A 21,372-nucleotide genomic window follows, 5' to 3' on the forward strand; every position below is an offset into this window, starting at 1 on the left:
CTCTCTTGCAATCCTGAAAATTGAAGCCATTTATAAAATTCATGTATTCAAAGAGAGCTGTATTCTTTAATCCAGCTCCTCTGGTAGTCAGATGGGGTGTAGTATAAATCAAGAGGCCAATAACTCTATGAACTATAACACTGTAGATCAGAAAGGAGTTGCAAGATAGGCTTTGTTGAGTTACTAGTATTGTCTCAATCCACTTGACCAGGCATTCTGGGAGTTGAAGTCCACAAGTCATAAAAGGGCCAAGTTTGAAGACCCCTGTTTTAGAATGATTGCAACCCAGAGAAGAGAAAATGGGTTAGTACTGTAAAGTTTCGTTATTTTCAGTGAAAAATCTTCCATTCCCTTCCTCCTTCCTTCCTTATTTGATCCTTCTCAGAAAATCTGTTTTCTCCGAAACACATCATGCTCCATTGAGCAAATACAAGAAAACAATCTAAATAGAAGAGATGCAGCATATGGACATTTTAAACATTAAGATAGCATAAAAAACCCCATGATGTAATATTCTGAAAAGCAATAAAAGGGTTTTAAGACTTGATATCAAACTTTTAAGGTAGGTCAAATCAAGAAAGAAAGATTGCAGGATTCCAAGAATATTATTTTATTGTTGTACAGCATTGTTCCTTCACCTCAGCAATTTAAAAATGCGTCCCAGACAGATGACTATCTTAGTTGAGAGTATATCCAATTTTTCATGCCCCGTACTTACCCATAAGAAGCTTTTTCAAAAATTCTGTTGGGATTTTCCTGAAACTTAAAATCTTATTATTTTGGGTCATGCACTCTGGATAAAACACAATAGGACTTTTTGCGTTCTTGTTTGATGCCTTTTCAAGTATTTCAAGAATGCTATCATTTTTTTTCTAAAGGCTAACATTCCTATTTCCTTGCATCACCGCTCCTAGTGCCTGGTTTCTAGGCCCTGATCATGTAATTTCCCCCTTCTCAATCTGTTCCAATTTCTCTGAATAGTTGCTCTTAAAATACAGTGCTCAGAAGGGAGGGTAGTACAGCAGTCTGATCAAAGCAGAATAAAATGGAACTCACAACTCCTGTAATTTAGACATTGTCCTTTCTGCTAATGCTAATTAATGTTAAATAGAAAAAACACTCTAGTTTTGCACCCACTCTTACTCATAGTTGGTAACCCAATATTACTCCAAGGAATAGCAACCCCTTACAAAACAATCAGAAGATTCAGGAGGAAATTTGACAAGCTAGAAGATTGGGCAAAAACCAGCAAGGTGAATTTTCAGGAGTATGATATTCTCCTTGGTAGTTCCCTAATCAATACTCTAATAAGGGAACCACCAAGGAGAAGACCATACAAGAGCATACAAGTTTAGTTGTTAAAGCAGTAGGATAGAAACCAGGAGTCTGTGAGTTCAAGACCTGCCTTAGGGATGAAAGCTAGTTGGCTGACTTTGGGCAGTGAGAACAATCCGTGGAACAACTTGCCTTCAGAAGTTAATGCTCCAACACTGCAAGTTTTTAAGAAGAGATTGATCAATCATTTGTCTGAAATGGTATAGGGCAGGGGTCTGGCTGGGGAATTCTGGGAGTTGAAGTCCACAGGTCATAAAAGGGCCAAGTTTGAAGACCCCTGGTATAGGGTTTCCTGCCTGAGCAGGGGGTTGGACTAGAAGACCTCCATGGCCTAGCCCAGCACAGCACAGCCCACTTCACAGGGTTGTTGTGGAGAAAATAGGAGGAGGAAGGTATTTTAGATATGTTACTGAGTTATTTGTAGAAATAATAAAGGTGGCGTATAAATAATAAGGGACGCGGTGGCTCAGTGAGTTAGGACGCTGAGCTTGTTGATCAGAAGGTCGGCAGTTTGGCGGGTCGAATCCCGAGTGCCGCGTAACAGAGTGAGCGCCTGTTACTCGTCCCAGCTTCTGCCAACCTAGCAGTTCGAAAGCACGTAAAAATGCAAGTAGAAAAATAGGGACCGCTACGGTGGGAAGGTAACAGTGTTCCGTGCGCCTTTGGCGTCTAGTCATGCCGGCCACATGACCACGGAGACGTCCTCGGACAAGCGCTGGCTCTTCGGCTTTGAAACGGAGATGAGCACTGGCCCCTAGAGTCGGAAACGACTAGCACGCATGTGCGGAGGAACCTTTACCTTTTATAAATAATAAACTACTCCTCCCCAAAATTGGCATATAAACAGAGAGCAAACCCCACACTGACTTGCACTGATGATGTTACCTACTGTAGCTGAGTATTTATTTATTTATTTATTCACATTTATATACCGCCCTATTCCCTGAGGACTCAGGGCGGTTTACAGGAAATTAAAAAATCCACCATACAAAAGTTAAAAAACCAAATTAAAAAATATTAAATTGACCCTGTATACTTAAAACCCCAATTAAAATTTCTCCTCAGCCTGGGCCCGAGAGCTCAAAGAGCCAGGTCTTCAGGCCCCGGCGGAATGATCGGAGGTCGGGGGCAGTCCTCAGCTCCACCGGCAGCTGGTTCCAGAGGGCAGGCGCTCCCACTGAGAAGGCCCTATCCCTGGGTGTCACCCGCCGGCAATCTCTCACCGGCGGCACCCTGAGCAGACCCTCCCTGTGGGAGCGCACTGGGCGAAGGGCGTTTGATGCCGGCAGCAGGTGTTCCCTCAAATAGCCCGGACCCAGGCCATGTAGGGCTTTATAGGTAATAACCAGCACCTTGAATTTCACCCGGAGGGCAACCGGAAGCCAATGCAGCTCACGGAGTAGAGGTGTTACATGGGAGTATCGGGAGACCCCCATTACAACTCGCGCGGCCGCATTCTGCACCAGTTGAAGCCTCCGAGTGGTCTTCAAGGGCAGCCCCATGTAGAGAGCGTTACAGTAGTCCAGACGGGAGGTAACAAGCGCATGAGTAACTGTGCGTAGGGCGTCTCGGTCCAGATAGGGACGCAACTGGCGCACCAGGCGAACCTGTGCAAAAGCCCCCCTGGTCACGGCTCCTATGTGGTCTTCAAAATTGAGCCGTGAGTCCAGGAGGACGCCCAAGTTGCGAGCCCTATCAACGGGGGGTAACACCTCACCCCCCATCGTTAGAGGTGGAATAAGTTGGTTAACCCGAGATGCCGATATGCACAGCCACTCAGTCTTGGCGGGATTGAGACGAAGCCTGTTTCTCCCCATCCAGACCTGAACCGCCTCCAGGCACCGGGACATCACGGAGAGGGCATCGCTGGGTTGGTTCGGGGTGGAAAGAAAAAGTTGGGTATCATCAGCGTACTGGTGATACCCCACCCCGAAACCACGAATGATCTCGCCCAGCGGCTTCATATAGATGTTGAACAGGAGAGGCGAGAGGACCGACCCCTGAGGAACTCCACAAATGAGAGACCTCGGGGCGGATCTCTGCCCTCCTGTCAACACCGACTGCGAGCGGCCCTGGAGGTAGGAGGAGAACCACCGTAGAACGGTGCCTCCCACTCCCAACCCCCTGAGACGCCGCAGCAGGATACCATGGTCGATGGTATCGAAAGCCGCTGAGAGATCTAATAGGACCAGGACAGAGGAGCAACCCCTGTCCCTAGCCCTCCAGAGATCATTCACCAGCGCGACCAATGCCGTCTCCGTGCTGTGTCCGGGCCTGAAGCCCGATTGGTACGGGTCCAGATAATCAGTTTCCTCCAGGAACAGAGGGAGCTGATGCGCCACCACACTCTCAACAACCTTCGCCAGAAAGCGAAGGTTGGAGACTGGACGATAGTTGTTTAAAACAGCCGGGTCCAAAGCAGGCTTCTTGAGAAGGGGCCTCACCACCGCCTCCTTCAAGGCGGCAGGGAAGACACCCTCCTTCAAAGAAGCAGTTATTACTGCATGGAACCAGCCTCGTGTTCCCTCCCGAGCCGCATAAGCTAGCCAGGAGGGGCACGGATCCAACAAACAGGTGGTGGTGCTCAGTCTCCCCATGATCCTGTCCACATCATCAGGGGAAACAGGGTCGAACTCAGTCCAGATAACATGCTCAAGACCGCCTGATTCCTCCACGTCAGACTCTGCCCAGTCAGAGTCCAGACCGGTCCGGATCCGAGCGATTTTGTCCGCCAGATGATGACTAAACTCCTCGGCTCGTCCCTGCAAGGGATCCTCTCTCACCTCCTGGTTAAGGAGGGAGCGAGTCACCCTAAACAGGGCGGCCGGGCGATTATCTGCGGACGCGATAAGGGCGGCAAAGTAGTTAGACTTCGCCGTCCTTATCGCCGCAAGATAAGAGTAATGAAACATCTGCAAGGAAACAACCAAGTCAGAGAGGAAGAACTCAATGATATAAATTGTTAAAAGAATACCATCCAGGGGATGCTGTTTTTTGTTAAAAAATGGGTTTTTCATGAAGAATATGTTAATAATGGGTTTAATAATGTTTTTATTTTTACACCAGTATTCTATGAATGCATCAATTTTAATTTCTAATATGGTAAATATCAAATGCAACCTATACAAAAAATGGGAAGGGGTCCAGGGAGGAAAAAGTTTAAGAAACACCAAAATGGCACCTCCAAAACTTCTCCAGCGTTTCCATTCTCTGATTCAGTGGTATCTTCTTTAACACTGAAACAAAATACACCTGTGCACTTCATTTTTGCTTCCTAAAGCTTTAGATTTGTCTCTTAATTAATTTTATTCTGAGGCTTTCAGCCCATTTCTTTTTCCAAAATTGCTTTGATATTTCCAACTTCCAGAGTTAAATCTCTCCTCTCTTTTCACTTAATCTGCAGATTTGATCAGTATTCCCATGCCCATCCTAGTCACTGATCTTACAAAAAAAACAACAACCCCGAATTGAGGTTGGAAGGGATGGTACAGCAAACTGCTGTACATTTGGTTCGTGCAATGTGTTAAATTGGCTTGTTCCATCCAGCTATGGTGAGAAAAGAGAAGCAATTCCGTTTGTACAATTCAAATTCTCGCAGAGACAGCTAGGATTAAAGAAGCAAATGTTAGTTAAAACCACTGCTCATTTAACTTTTGGTATTGCTGGTCATTAGTTATTGCCTGGCCTTAGATTCGAACTCGCAACTCTCAACCACTGGATCACTCGCCAACAAAATGATAAAAAAAGAGCCCGCTTCATGCTCCTTTGCGAGAAGCCCCGCCTCTTCGTCGCTCTTGGAGGAGCGGCCCAGCAACAGACTCGCGCGTGCGTAGTGAGCTAAGCGAGCGAAGCGCGAACTTGCGCGGGAGGAAGGAATTATAGAGAGCAGAAGTCTGAGGTCGAGGAGGGACTTCCGGCGGCCGGAACCGAAGTTAAAATACGCATGCGTGCTACTCGGTTTTTGTGAGGCGTATAGAGTAGTAGAACGTCCCCTCTTCCCTTCCCCCTTCCCCCACCCTCGCAGGCCCGCAGGAAGGCTGAAGAGCAGCTGCTAACCAAAGAGTCGAGAAGGGAGGGGTTTCCGGAACGAGCGGGGGAAAGAGTGCGGTGGCGCATGCGCGCCCCCTCAAACGCCGAAGACCGCTCTCCTCAGAGCTGGGCTCCTTCGGGTCCCTCAGTCGGTCAGCGGCGGAGCAGCGGGCGAGCTGGGCTGCGGGCGGCCACGCAATTTCCGCCTGCTTGGCCACCTCCGGAGCCCGCAGCTGAACGAAAGGCCGGATTGGGCTGAGGCAGGAACAGCAGCAGCAGCAGCAGCGCAAGAAGAAAGGGCGACCCGACTTCGGGCTGCGAGGCAGAGGAGGAAAAAAATCCGCCGTCTCCACCGCCGCCCCCTCAGGCCCGGCCGGTCCGGACCGGGACGGCGCGAACTGAGCAGGAGGAAGAACCGGAGCGCTGCCCTCCCCCCCCCGCATCCGACAGAGCGGCCGCGCCGAGTCCATGAATGGAAATCGGCAGCGCAGGTGAGGCCGGAGGGGTTGCCTGGGGCGGGGGCCTTCGGACCCGGAGAGGAGATGAGGAGGCCTCATTGCTCCCCGGAAAGCGCAAGAGGCCCCTTGTGGACCCCCCCTGGCTTCTCCTAGGTCAGGGTTAGGCAACCTCGGCTCTTTTAGGACTCGTGGACTTCAACTCCCAGAATTCCTGAGCCAGCTTGGCTGGCTCAGGAATTCTGGGAGTTGAAGTCCACGAGTCCTAAAAGAGCCGAGGTTGCCTACCCCTGTCCTAGGATTATTAGCCTTCGTGTCTCGGCTGCTCCTTCAGAATGGAGGCAGAATCGATACCGACCACCAAAAAGGACTGTCCAAAAGATCTGCAAATGACTTGGGAGAGTCCAAAGGGGGTCAAGTGAACGGCTGGGGGTTAATGAGGGGTCGATATAAGGGATCGTCAATATTCTCATGAGAACAAGGGGTCACTAAGGGGTCGAAAATAGGAAGGAGCATTTGGTGCGTTTGCTTCCTTGTGTTATTTTTATGGTGGGTTTATAAATAAATGACGAGGGTCTGATTGTTTTAGGGTCTCCGCTACCTAGTCTTGCAGGTGAGGTGCCTGGTGTTGGGGCAGAGTTACCCAGGGTCGGATAGACAGCTGCCGGCGAGAATGGCCTTGGAAGTGTCTTTATTAATTACTACTGTTAATAATAGTACTATTAAAGTCGTATTTATTAAATTATTTTCATATGGGGGTCAATAAGCAATCTGAAACTCTATGAAGGGGTTGAAGAGTTGAAGCAGTCCTGACTTCCCAAGCTGGTGCCGTCCAGCTGTCTGATGCTAAATGCTCCCCAGTCCCACAATCCTTGACTGTGCTGGCTGAGAGTTATGGGAATAGCAGTATGGCCTTCCCCCGCTTCTGGAGGACATAGGTGGGGGAAGGAGCTAAAATGAGAGAGTGGATGAGTAGACTTTGAGGATATAGGGCAATGGGAATTGTGCATAACAGTTGAGAAGGGGGTGGAGTTTCATGCTTACATTTGGACTGGGAGAAAAGGTGACCGTTCAGGCTTTGTGGGGCAGTCCTTACCTGTTAAAGGAACATTGTATTGCCGTGAAATAGATGACTGCTGTACATCTCCTTTTTATTAAATGGCAAGTTCCATTAACTATGGACCTGCAGACTAGGGACTGAAAGGAGGTGATCAGGGTTTTCTTGTGCTTTGGAAGTAGATTGGTACAGGGCATTGTTTTTCAACCTTGCAACTTAAAAGTGGGCAATAGAGTTCAACTCCCAGAATCCTCCTCCAGTATAGTGTTGAAAAGCACTAGTATACCCAAACACCAATCACCAAGTCTTGACATGTGTTAGCTCGTCATCATTTCAGTAGCATGAAGATGAGGTATTTTTGTGGCCGTGAGGATCCCTGGATATAGTAATGGTGAGGGGCACTTAGTGTCTTACCATTATTCTAAGGATGAGAACTGAAATATTTATAGAAGAAACAGTCTTTGTGTTCTGAAAACGATACTTTAATATATGCTACAGCTTCTTATAGCCTGTCACCTGAAATAAAAGATTGCATAAGATGGTTGATTCATTGGGAGAAACCTACTTATTCCCCCTGAAAATTGCATTTTCTGTTACACATTGGCAGGCATAGGTATTGGTCAACCTAGTGTAGTACATTTAAATATCAATACTATACTAAATACAAAGGTTGCTGAAATTCTGTGGAATCATAAAAGCTAATTTCACTTAACTGAAATAAGCTGGAGAAATTTGCTTAAATGCTTTAGGTATGATTGCTCAAAATTTAGGAATAGTTTGATTAGCCAACTTGAGAGATTTTGAAATGAGAATAAATCTGTTCTCTTTCTGATTCTTAAACTTGCTTAGAAATAATATACCTATTATTGGATAGCTAGAACTACTTGACTTTTGATTGAGTTTTGAAGACCTTATAAATTTCAATGTATAATGGAATAAATGAAAATGATGGCAACTGATTTCTTCAGTTGTCACTTTAAATCAGTTGTTTAATGAAGAGACAGCAGCTTTCTTTTTAAGTTATCAACGTGACTGCTGACATAGTTGCACAAAAACTGAAACTTCGTAGTTATTCCTGCAATTACAAATCTTTGGTACTATTTAAATCGCATAGTCCAGATTAGTTACTAGCAACATTGACTAATAGAGGAAATATTTAGATTTTCAATTGTGATCATCAGTCACATCATTTGTTTTCAATTCATGATCTTGATCATGGATTTCAGTGTTATCCTTTTCTGCAATGATAGATGGATTTTTAATATTTGTTCATTCACAGCAACTAAACTATTTTGAAGTTAATTATCCTTATGATATGATACATATTTAGTGTGACTATTGGCAGCTAACTGGGAGTCACACTTTGAAAAATGTGACACTGCACGACCTCGTTCAACCCATTAATCCATAAACAATACTTTACAAGCAGCAGTAAGCCAAAACCAACAATCCATATTATAATGTAGCATAGCAAATTGTGTGGATCAGGCCACAGTCTACTGTATTGAGTAGCCACTGATATCATCCTGGAGCTGGGCTCGGCAACCTTAAACACTCAAAGAGCCACTTGGACCCGTTTCCCAGAGGGGGAAAAAACACTGGGAGCCGCAAAATGCGAGGGGGTGGAGGGGAGCTTTAATTGAAGCGTTTAATTAAAAAAGAAATAGAGGCTGCTGTGCATGAGTGTTCTCTCTCTCTCTCCCTCCCCCCCCCCTCTCTCCGATCTTCTGTTCACCTGGCAAGCTGGCTTCACATTCTTATTGGGCTGGCTCTCCTGCCCTGCTTTCTGCTGCTTCCTGTGGAGATGCAGCAAAGGCAGGAGTCCTGCCCAATAAGCTTGTCAGCTTCTCGGAGAACAGTTGAGAGAGAGAGGGAGAGGGAGAGAGAGAGAGAGAGAGAGAGAGAGAGAGAGACGCAAGTGCCTCTCTGATTCTGTCTCTCTTTCTCTCTGCAAATGGTGGAGGATGACTGGGAGAGGCAGAAGAAGGCTGAAAGAGCTGCATGTGGCTCCAGAGCCACGGGTTGCCGACCTGTGTCCTAGAGGAATAACCTTTGCAGTATATATGTTGGATTTTTGTTTTCATACTTTAGGACATTGCTGGGCCACATCCAGAATTTGATGTTTAACTTCCTAACTGGATTTGTGTCTTTCTTTCCTTCCTTCCTTCCTTCCTTCCTTCCTTCCTTCCTTCCTTCCTTCCTTCCTTCCTTCCTTCCGGCACATGGAGAGTCGAAATAGTGCTAGAGCCCTCTTCATCCTCTTCCAAAATGTAAAAATATAACTATAAATATAATTAAGATTAATCAACTATGTAGTTTTATATCTGTACAACTGGTATTATGGACATATATAAATCTATATAAAATAGTGAAATATATAGTCATCAATATAAATGTCTAAAACACTATAAAAACAGTAAAATCTATAGGTATTTCAAAGGTGAATTTTAATACTGTGTCTGTAAAACTATGTTGCAAAAATTTAGGTGGAACATAGATGCGTCCAGAAGTGTAGAGACTGAAACCTAAAATAACCAAGAAAAATAAAAGAGTGATGGACCTTGCCTAATCATACTAATGGCTCCAGTGCTCATGAGTATGAATTATGGCAAATGGGTGTAAATGTTAGTAAAACATGCTTAATATATGTTGAAAAACAATAGAAATTGTTTAATGTTATTGGGATTGTGACTCTGTATCTTGGTGAGTTTCTTGGGCTGCTTAACTAAGCAACCCTTAACACAGCAACCTTCCTGTGACTAGAAAAAAAACACAGTATTATGATTTTATATACATAAATAGTTACAAGGGATTTTCTATCCAAATTTCCTTTATGCAGAAGTTTTCACCATTTCTTTCAAATCCTCATTAGCTGCTATTATTACTGTTCAATTCTCAGAGACTGCTGGGGCAAGTCCCCGTAATTTCTTGGCAAGGTATTTCAAAAGTGGTTTGCATTGCTGCCTCCTAGGGCTGAAAGAAAGTGGCTGGTCTGCAGTCACCCAGCTGGCTTTGTGCCCAAGGCAGGACTAGAACTCACAGTCTCCCAGTTTCTAGCTGATGCCTTAATCACTGCACCAAACTGGTACTCGGCTAGTATTATAGCCTTTAATGCTCCCAGTAAATCCACAAAAGTTGCACTCTAAAATAGGTTGGCACCTATATTGACATAGTATATTTTAAACGTCTCAGCATTGGTTCAAGCTTAATGTTAAGCTGTAAATGGATCTGGTTTACTAATACTCACATGACTTGTCCACTATGATTAATCATGGTTTTTCAGTTAATCCAGGTTCAACAATACACAAACAAGTTGTATTTGCATAACACAGTTAAATGTAATTTCCTAGTTTATGGCTCAGTGTTTGGATTCCAAACAGCCACTGAATAGAGGATCCTCTATAAAATTAGTACTGAAGATAATTAAGAATGACTGATAATGTGTAGTAGTTCTCAGATGAATCTTTGCTTATTTCAAAATAGCTTCTACAAGCTCCTTGCTAGGTACAAGAGAGTTTTCAAACACCAAAGATAATGTTTTGATTTCTTACCTTCTGTCCATCACGTATACAAAAACTCTTGTTTGCAGAAACTAATATCTGAAAATGAACTTACATCTGTTCTGGGGAAATGGTTGGTAAAGTTATGATAATGGAGTTTCCCTCTCCTCCCCCATATTTTCCTTGGTTACTGGATTGTGTTTCTGTGCATTTGAGGCTATGATTAAATGCCATATGAACACAGGTAAAATTTGATCACACTGAAGTGTGAATTTGAGTCTTTTGGACCTTAAATAAGGAGGAGTCTGAATAAGATAAAGCCACTAAAGGATTCAAGTCTAAGCAGTATTCACTGTGCTTATGAATACAACTGTTATTGGAATAGTTTGCAAAACAAGGCTCTGTATTTAACTTTCTGGGGAATTTTATGACTCACTAATATAATTACTCATGTATGTTAATAGTGCATTTTAAAGTAATTTAGTTGGTAGCCTAATAAGGTTTAGAGAAAGGTGTTTTTGGAAAAGATGTATATAAGAGAGATGAAGAAGCACAACAATCAAACAAGAAGCAAGATAGATTTAAGAGGAGTTTAACATCTTCTTTTGCCTAAGTAACTCTGTTAAGTAATTTTCTTATTTCTGAGCCTGCATTATTTCTGGGTCAAAAATTAGCTTCCTGAAATATTACTGTAAACAATTCAATGTTTTGGCAAGGGAGATATAGTGGCACAGAATGATGAAATCTGTTGTTCAGGCTTTATATATTAAAAAGTAAATATACTGTATACATTATACCTAGGGAAAAAGAACTATAATGTTTGTATCTGTCAGTATATCATTGTCTTCTCTCTTTAGAACATTTTTATCTTTCTGTTGGAGTGTTGTTGCGAAAACTTTCCTCCTTAGTGGCTGCTGTTAAATGGAACAAAAGTGTTATTATTCAGATCTATTCTTATAACCCTGGGATATGCCTGAGGTCTATATTTTCTTCTCTTGATTAATCTGTATTTATGATCTCCAACATGAGTGGCTACACTCATCACATTAAGCCATAATGTTTCTTTTTGGTTTAATATGTTCTGGGAATTCAATTACCAGTATAGATTTTAATCCATGGTTAATGACTTAGTCTGTTTGACCTTTTTTAAATTAAAGATTTTAAATACTATAGTATTTAGTAAAGTATAGTAAATAGTAAAAGTAAATAACTCATCACCTCTCATAAAGCTACAAACACCTATTTCTTCTCCCCATAACCCATCCCTTCTACATGAAAAATCATAAATCATCAATTTTTCAACCCCTAGTATCAGTAATTTGTAAAGGGGTTTATATTCCTTTCTTTTACTTCAGATGTCTTTTTCGCATCACAAAGATTCCCAAGTCATAGGCCTCTTTAGTGTAAAGTCATTAGTGTAAAATCTTGGTTTGTCTTTTGTGTTTCCTTTTTGATTTTCAAAGCGTTAACAAACTTCTTTTGTATCTCTAGTAAAAACTCCTTATCAGGATCCTTTTCTTGGCTCTTCTCTATCTTGTATCCCACATTTTTTTTCTTGTCTTATTTATTTCCAATTGAATGCCTTGTCTATTTTGTAACCCCACTTTTTTAAAATGCGTATTTCTGATTCCATTATTTCTGAATTAAGCAAACATTATTTGTTAGCATCTTTTAGACATAATCTGTTCACAGAAGCATGCCAGAAACCAGGCCACGCAAACAAGCGAAGCCCCATCGACAGGATGCAGGCAGCACACAAAACCACGCCCCCTCCGGTCCACAGAAAAACCTTTCCACAGACCTGGTCCCTGGGGCCCAAAAGGTTGGGGGCCATTGCTCTAGTTTGCCTTCTGAAACAAGAATGTGTGGATAGATAGATAGATAGATGATAGATAGATAGATAGATAGATAGATAGATAGATAGATAGATAGATAGATAGATATAGTTTAATTATAGGTTATACAATTACATTACTGTAGTAATAAATGTAGTTTCTCCTCAATAAATATAATGCTCTACATGATAGTATGAGCAGTAGGGCCACAAAGTAATTTTTCTAATGGGATTGGTTTTAGATTTTTTTTAAAATCCTGCCTTCATTATTTTCCCCAAAATGTGAATTGTCACTCATATAAATTGAACTTGTGAGTCATTTGGCCTCTTGTGATCCTGTTTCTGCTTGTTTAACAAGCTGAGTAATTTTCAGGTTCCTGCTACTATACCTTTATATCCAGCTTTTCTTCCATGGTGAAAGAGTGTTATTACAAATGTTATCCAAGCATTGCTTAGTTCATGCAGATAGAAAAAACAAGATGAAAGCTGCCTTCTATATTTCTGTTCTGTTGTGTGTATAGCATGAATTCTTTGTTAATTGTCATTTTGCAGCTTAACCATATCTGAAAGATGGTTAGGCTATAAAATATGTCCTAGGTATTCAGCACCCTCACCTACATACAGATCAGCTTATATTATTTAGGGTAATAATGGTAATAGAGCACAGTAGTGATCAAGGAGCATTAGGTTTGGCATATCTAAAACAAAGGAATGATGTAGCAAATGAATATGCTTGAACAAATAAACCATACTACATGTTAGAAAAGGGAGTGGAGCTGAGTGTTGCTTATTAGCTTGATATTTTTTTAAAAAAAATCACGGGTTTGATGAATATAGTTGGTGCAGTTACAGTGGCTTATAAATTGTCTTGTAAGTTGACAAAAATAATGATTGCATAACCTAACTTTTTTTCTCCCACACATTGTTTGCTTTTGTAGAGTGTCTAGTTAGCCAAATGACTTGTGTGCTGGCATGCTTAGCCAAATAAGTTAAAAACATAGTGGCTGCACAGTTTAACAGTATGTTAAACTTCATTAATTTTGATTGTCTTTTGTTTTTGTTGGCGTGGCATGTTGAACCCAGTCTCATTATTTTCTGGTTCTGTGGATAATATGATTTCAGAAAATTAGAAAACTCAACCAGAGTGCCATCCAAAGAATGATTTCTGACTTGTTGCTGTTAAACTAGCCTGGGGTTGTTAACCAGTGTTTATCCTGTTGTAATATTCCTAGATGATTTTGGAAAGACAAACCAGGACCCTTGTTTAAAGTGGTACACTAATCAAATAATTCTAGCTCTCTTTGCTGACTGGGAAATTCTGGGAGTTGGAAGTCCACAAGTCTTAAAATTGCCAAGGTTGAAAAACACTGCACTGTAATTAATATTCATTGGGACAACTTCCAGGAAAATATGTGCCGGGGTATAGCTGCAGCCCCTGAATCTCATATAGTGAGAGAACCAGATTCATTGTCACCATGATAAAAAAAAATGTTGAGACTCTAGAAAGAGTGCAGAGAAGAGCAACAAAGAAGATAAGGGATGTATGTGTAGGCTAACCCGTATAAACAGTGGAAACGAGACATGTCTACTCTACCAAAGAGAAAGCCTGGGGGCTGATATGATAGCAGTCTTCCAGTACTTGAGGGACTGTCACAGGGAAGAGGAGACCAAGCTATACTCCAAAGCACCAGAGAGCAGAATAAGAAGTATTGAGTGGAAGATCATTAAAGAAAGATCCAACCTAGAACTAAGAAATTTTCTGACAGTGAGAACAGTTAGTGGAACGGCTTATCCCCAGAAGTTGTGAGCACTCCATCTCTGGAGGTTTTTAAGAAAAGATTGGAGAGCAATTTGTCCTGAAAGGTTTAGGGTCTCCTGTTTGAGCAGTGGGTCAGACTAGAAGACCTCCAAGGTCCCTTTCTGACTCTGTTACTGTGTATTCTGTTCTTTAATAGTTTCTGTAGAAAAAGGTTGTATTTAGCATAACTCATCTCTTTACTAGTATGCTTTACGTCAGCGGTGTCAAACTGCCGGCCTGCGGGCCGAATGGGTCATGCCAAAACCGTGCCCACCCCATTGCCGGCAATGGGAAAAAAAGTCCCGATACATCGTGACATTGCGAGTTTGACACCCCTGCTCTACATTGTAATTTATTGTCATAGGTGAAACATACACCATTGCCATACAAAGGAATTGCTTTTTATATTGAACATTCATTTCTACTTTGAGGGATTTTTATGTATTTTGTCCTGTTATTTTCATACTTCAATTTTGGATGGCTAAAATCGGAACAAACTATGTTTAGCATGAATGTTCTCTTATTAGAGGATTGTACTCTTTGAAATGATTTGAAAGAATTGTGTTGGAGCTTAATATCTTAATAGCTTAATATCTCCCTGATACTAATTAAAGCAGCTGTATGTTTTCTAGGTTCAAATGGAAAAACTCCCAGGCTGTTTTAATTAGGAGCTGAAAAATGCTGTGCTCAAACTTCCAAAGTATTTTTCCCAAATCATTTCAAAGAGCAGTATTTCAATGTTTTGTAAATACAGGTGTAGACTTAACAAAGACAATGTTTGTCTGAGTTGATACTTTTCTTCCAATTAGAACTATTTAAAGTTCTGGTAGTTTAAATTGCTACATTAATAAATATCTATAGAGTAGATTACAAGAACTCATATCGTAAAACCATTTTCTTAAATGACATGATGTTGGTTTTATCTGTTAACCTCTTGTGATTATTAGAATTTTCTGAAAGCTCTGTGAATATATTGCAGTATAGCCTTTGAAACCATGGACAGTACACCCTTTACAATGAATTTACGTTACTGCTTTTTACCATGCATCAGTAATATTAATAGCTGAAACCAATAAGTTGGAATATGTGCAAGTTCTATTATGTGTAGGCGTATGAAAGTGGTGGTTATGGTTGATTGTGTTGCGTCTACAAATGATGACATTTGTCTTATGAATCATTCCAAGAACCGCAGAGTAATGTATAACTCTTCTTTTAATTTCTTTCTTTCTTTATTTTTCTTTTCATTAATGACTGGCAGATAGTGGGAATGAAAATGTCACTATCAGATGCAAATGATCTTTATAAGAAGCATAGCTCCAACACTGGACACGACAGAGAAAATTGAGAGTGTTGATTGTGGATAGTGAAAATATCTTGGGAGATAAATTCCTGGTGTGTCCAATCATAATTGGCCAATTCTTCTTTTTTGCGGATGGGTATTGCTTTTGCACTTGTGGTTGCACAGTTGTGCTTGAAAAATATTTGTGCTGGCAAAACAAATACAAATTGGATTAAGTTAGTTGCTAGTAGGACTGGGACCTAGTAGGACTGGGACTGGGAGTCTAAACATTTTCAGTTAACTACTTTGGAAAATTATGTGGATCACATCATGGTTATAAAATAGGGTAAGGGAGGCTAATTAATCTTCCTATTCTAATAAAGGCAGCTGTATGTCCTCTAGCACAGAGGTCCCCAACCTATGGTCCACGTCCTGGTACTGGGTCGCAGCCTGTTGGTGACCGGGCCCCAGGAATAGCTGGCGAGCCCTGCCCCACTTGCGCTAGCACCACTGCGCGGGCAATAGCGGCCCTATTTGTGCATGTGTGTAGGCGCTAGCACCGCCATCAGCATCACGCAGGTGCTGGTGGTCTGTTCGTGCATGCACATGTGCGCCAGCGTGTGGACGTCAGTCTGCACACCATGGGTGCAAGCATCCCATTTACCCATGCGCACGCATGCTAGTGCAGCCAGTGTGCGTGTGCCTGTTTGTGCCTGTTTGTACGGGCTGCACGTGTGTGCACATTTCCCTGCAGCTCCCTTTCCCTCCGGGTTGCCAAGCTGGAAAAGCTGGGAAACTGCTCTAGCACAACGGTCCCCAACCTTTCCAGTTCTGTGGACTGGCAGTGGTGGTGGTGGCAGTGGCAGGTGGGAGGGGATGGCTTCGTGCACATGTACACCGGTTATGCAAATGGAGCTTCCCATGCGTGCCCACCGCTTGTCCGGCCCAGTTCCTAATGGGCCACGGACCAGTAATGGAGACCCCTGCTTTAGCAGCAATCAGTTCTTAGTACTTGAGAATTGAAACTGCCAACCTCTCATTTATGTACCGCTGTACATGTATTTCTGCTATTTTATTTATAAATTCAGTAGAATTATAAAAATCCATCAACCACAGATTAGGGCAGAAGATATCTGAAATTAGCATTTGAATGTCTAAGCTTCAGATCTAAGGACAGATTTGGGGAAACATAGAGACTGATAAGGGAAAAGCTGTGCTTTTATAAACTTGAGATAAGTATGCCCAGAATTTTGATGGATTAGGAGAGAAGGACTATAAAAGCTGTTTTATATGGTTATAAGATTTAAATTCAATATTTTTTATTAGGTATAAAGGATATTATTTCGTATGCATGGAAATGGCTGGACTGAAAATTATAAGCAACAAAATGAATTCACATCAGAATTAATTCAAGATATGGCTAATTAGAGAGGAATAAAACAGTATAGATGGTCCTCAACTTACAACCATGCATTTAGTGACCATATAAAGTTACAACAGCATTGAAAAAAGTTACTTATGACTGTTTTTCACACAAGCGTCGCAGCATCCCCATGGTCACATGATCAGAATTTAGATGCTTGGCAACTGGCATGTATTTATGATGGTTACAGTGTCCTGTAGTCATGTAATCACCTTTTGCAAACTTCTGATAAGCAAAGTGAATGGGGAAGCCAGATTCGCTTAAAAGACTTGTTACTAAATTAATAACTGTGGTGATTTACTTAACAGCTCTAACAAGAAAGGTTGTAAAATTGGATAAAACTCACTTGACAACTGCCTTCCTTAGCAACATAAATTTTGGGTCCAATTGTGGTCGTAGGTTGAGAACTACCTCTAATATAAAAGAAGGGGAAAAATTCCCTTGAATCCAGTTTGATTAATGCTTTTTTAATGTCAACAATGCCTTGTTTCAGGATGATGTTTTTTTTAAAAAACTTTCCAGTTTAATCTACAGCTTGGAATTTTCTGATGATCTTCCATTTACTACTAACCAGTTCTAACTGCTTAGCATTTAGGAAATCACCCAAGATTAGGGGGGCGGTTTCTATCTGTTGCAGATGGAAATTAGTGCAATATTTGTGCAAATGTATTGGGAGTAATTCTGAATGTTTCTTCTAGCAGTTGCACCAATATCACTAAAACAGGTTCAGCATCCATCTCTAAGTTTTATCCTTGTTTTATTTGCAGGAACCGTTGGGGCTCAGCCCCTACTCATGGTGCCCCGACGACCTGGCTATGGCACCATGGGGAAACCTATTAAACTGCTGGCCAACTGCTTCCAAGTTGAAATCCCAAAGATTGACGTCTACCTCTATGAGGTGGATATTAAGCCAGATAAGTGTCCTAGGAGAGTGAACAGGTAAGCTGTAATGGGTAATGTTATTTTAGCTTACTAATATTGATTAGCTGATGAAGTGAGATGCTTTAGTAAGTAGAGCTTATCAGCACTCGTTTGATGATAGTGTTTTTATGTGTTTTTTTTAAAAAAAATAGCTGATGCGGAGAACATATTTTTTATTCTTGGATTGAGGAGTAAATTTATAACTTGAACATACATTGTTTTACATAGACACCCACATACCGGAAAGGAATTAAAATTCATTTGAAAAAATGGCATATGTCTTTAGCATTGACAGAGCAAGTAGAATGTGGCAAAAGTGAGTAACATCTTTGTTTTTAAGAGTCATTACCACTTTAAGTAATTTGGGAATAAGTAGAATTCAAAATGAAATTAAACACTTTTGAAAGTTAACATTCATCATGAATCTGGTTTAGTCTCTATATAGAACACTTTTTTTGTACTGAAATTATACCGTGGGCTTCTAAGAAATGCCATGTTTTCACAGTAGTGCTATTAGAGCAACATGGATTTTTTTTTTTAAAACAAAATTTGCTTTACTGGATGATTTTTATTTCTTGGTAGGATAGTAAACTTCAGTGTCATGGCTTAGTAAAAAATGCTTGTTAATGTATTAATCAGAATACAAATAGTCAACCACTTGCGGATTAGATTTGAATAGGCTGAAAACCCTGCTGGATCAGATCCAAGGTATATCTAAACTGGCATTCTGTTTCCACAGTGGTCAAAGAGATGCCTCTGAGAAGCCCAGAACATAAGAGAATAATAACCTCAAAACCTTATTTTTCAGCAACTGGCTTTGAGAGGCAAATTACCACCGTTACTAGCAATACTATCATGATCTTGATTAAAGATCATGAACTGCTTTGTATCCAGTGAAACTATCCAAATTGGTAGGTGTTACAGGAGTCCTATAATAGCAGTTTTCAGTGCTCAACAGTATACAGTTAAAAAAATATCCGTCTTCAGTCAACTACCATTGTGCAACTTATTCTATTTTATACAAGAACTTTCCATTCACTTTCACCATGCCATCCATGTTATATACATTATTCCAACTTGACTATTTTCTGTACCAAAGAAAATCAAAACGCAGGAATTGTTCCAACCATTTAGACATTTTTGTTGTTTGTTTCTGCATCTTCTGCAATCTTACAGTTTCATTTTAAGTAGCACAATGTCCCATAACCAATTCTAGTTCTAGATTTATATTTTATTAAATGCTTCATTAGAACTGGAAACTGGAAACATGGGTAACTTTTTACATGTATTAAAGGTTTTGAACCCATAGGTAAGAACTCTGTCTTTTGATCTGTAAATAGGTAATTAAACTCTAGTTTGATTTCAAGAAAAAGTAGAATTTTGAAGTCCCTTGAATGGAAATGTTTTAATACCAGACGTGTATCTTGTTCTTCCTATTGAGGGATCATGTAATTTATCCACTAGGCAAGTAATTTAGCTTGGGTAAACTAAAAAGAATTCAAACTGGTTTTGGTTTCTACAATATCCATAAGATGTGAAATCATGGTCTTGCAGCTGACTGATTTCATACTTGCTGAGGAGTTTCATCAGCTATTGTTTATATACTATGCAGTAAGTATCCTTGGCTAGATATTCCTTAATGCTTCCTTTATTTTTGCTGTAAGATTGATCTGTGTTGTTTAAACACTCATCTTTAGAAGATAATGAAAATATGTGTTTTGCGACTTCAGTGAATTTGGTGTGTCAAAGAAAAATTGATAGAATTGGGTTTAGATCCTGTGATCTTAGTCCATTGAGGCCTGTTAATTTTAAGGAATGGTGTTATATAATTATTACAAAGAATATAATTTTAGTTGTAAGATACATGTACAGGTGAAACTCAAAAAATTAGAATATCGTGCAAAAGTTCATTTATTTCAGTAATTTATTTATTTATTTTATTTATTTAGATTTATATACTGCCCTTTCCCGAAGGACTCAGGGCGGTTTACAGGATATTTAAAAGAAAATCAATACAAAAGCTAAAAACAATTAAAAAAGATTACATCATTCCCTGAGAAAAAATAAAAACTCCAGTTAAAGTTAAAAAATTCTCAGCCTGGGCCAGAGAGCTCGAAGAGCCAGGTCTTCAGGTCCCGGCGGAATGAACGGAGGTCAGGGGCAGTCCTACGCTCCGCGGGCAGCTGGTTCCAAAGGGCAGGCGCGCCCACTGAGAAGGCCCTACCCCTGGGTGTTACCCGCCGGCAATCTTTAACTGGCGGCACCCTGAGAAGACCCTCCCTGTGGGAGCGCACTGGACGAAGGGAGCTTGATGCTGGCAGCAGGTGTTCCCTCAGATATCCCGGACCCTCGCCATTTAGGGCTTTATAGGTCATCACCAGCACCTTGAATCTCACCCGAAGGGCAACCGGAAGGCAATGCAGCTCGCGGAGTAGAGGTGTTACATGGGAGTATCGGGAAACCCCCATCACAACTCGCACAGCCGCATTCTGCACCAGCTGAAGCCTCCGAGTGGTCCTCAAGGACAGCCCCATGTAGAGAGCATTGCAGTAGTCTAAACGGGAGGTCACGAGCGCATGAGTGACTGTGCGTAGGGCATCTCGGTCCAGATAGGGTCGCAACTGGCGCACCAGGCGAACCTGGGCAAAAGCCCCCCTGGTCACGGCTCCTATGTGATCTTCAAAATTGAGCCGTGAATCCAGGAGGACGCCCAAGTTGCGAGCCCTATCAACGGGGGGTAACACCTCAGCCCCCCATTGTTAGAGATGGAATAATCTGGTTGACCCGAGATGCCGGTATGCACAGCCACTCAGGATTGAGACGAAGCCTGTTTCTCCCCATCCAGACCCGGACCGCTTCCAGGCAACGGGACATCACGGCGAGGGCATCGCTGGGTTGGTTCGGGGTGGAGAAAAAAAGTTGGGTATCATCAGCATACTGATGATACCCCACCCCGAAACCACGAATGATCTCGCCCAGTGGCTTCATATAGATGTTGAACAGTAGGGGCGAGAGAACCGACCCCTGAGGAACTCCACAAACGAGAGGCCTCGGGGTGGATCTCTGCCCTCCCGTCAACACCGACTGCGAGTGGCCCAGGAGATAGGAGGAGAACCACCGCAAAACAGTGCCTCCCACTCCCAACCCCCTGAGACGCCGCAGTAGGATACCATGGTCGATGGTATCGAAAGCCGCTGAGAGATCTAATAGGACTAGGACAGAGGAACAACCCCTGTCCCGAGCCCGCCAGAGATCATTCACCAGCGCGACCAATGCTGTCTCCGTGCTGTGCCCAGGCCTGAAACCCGATTGGTACGGGTCCAGATAATCAGTTTCATCCAGGAACAGAGGAAGCTGATGCGCCACCACACTCTCAACAACCTTCGCCAGAAAGCGAAGGTTGGAGACCGGACAATAGTTATTTAAAACAGCCGGGTCCAGGGCAGGCTTCTTGAGGAAGGGTTTCACCACCGCCTCCTTCAAGGAGGCGGGGAAGACACCCTCCTTCAAGGAAGCAGTTATTACTGCCTGGAACCAGGCTCGTGTCTCCTCCCGAGCCGCATAAACCAGCCAGGAGGGGCACGGGTCCAACAAACAGGTGGTGGAGCTCAGCCTCCTCATCATCCTGTCCACATCATCAGGGGAAACAGGATCGAACTCAGTCCAGATGACATGCTCAAGACCGTCCGATTCCTCCACGTCAGACTCTGCCCAGTCAGAGTCCAAACCGGCCCGGATCTG

At 42.2% G+C, this 21,372-nt stretch overlaps 1 protein-coding gene across 3 annotated transcripts in view; it reads left to right on the plus strand.

The window, feature by feature from the left end:
* The first annotated feature begins 5,516 nt into the window (after window positions 1–5,516).
* Window positions 5,517–21,372, plus strand: part of LOC308672068 (protein argonaute-3) — a 53,887-nt gene continuing 38,031 nt past the window's right edge. For all 3 annotated transcript variants that reach the window (XM_081334656.1, XM_081334654.1, XM_081334655.1), the window contains exons 1-2: window positions 5,517–5,855; window positions 17,478–17,649. In XM_081334656.1, the coding sequence (XP_081190782.1) occupies window positions 5,837–5,855; window positions 17,478–17,649 (191 nt within the window). In that variant the 5' untranslated portion in view covers window positions 5,517–5,836. The remainder of the gene's footprint in view (window positions 5,856–17,477; window positions 17,650–21,372) is intronic.

This window comes from Vipera berus (genome assembly GCF_964194415.1).
Source record: "Vipera berus genome assembly, chromosome: 9".
Taxonomy (NCBI): Eukaryota; Metazoa; Chordata; class Lepidosauria; order Squamata; family Viperidae; genus Vipera; species Vipera berus.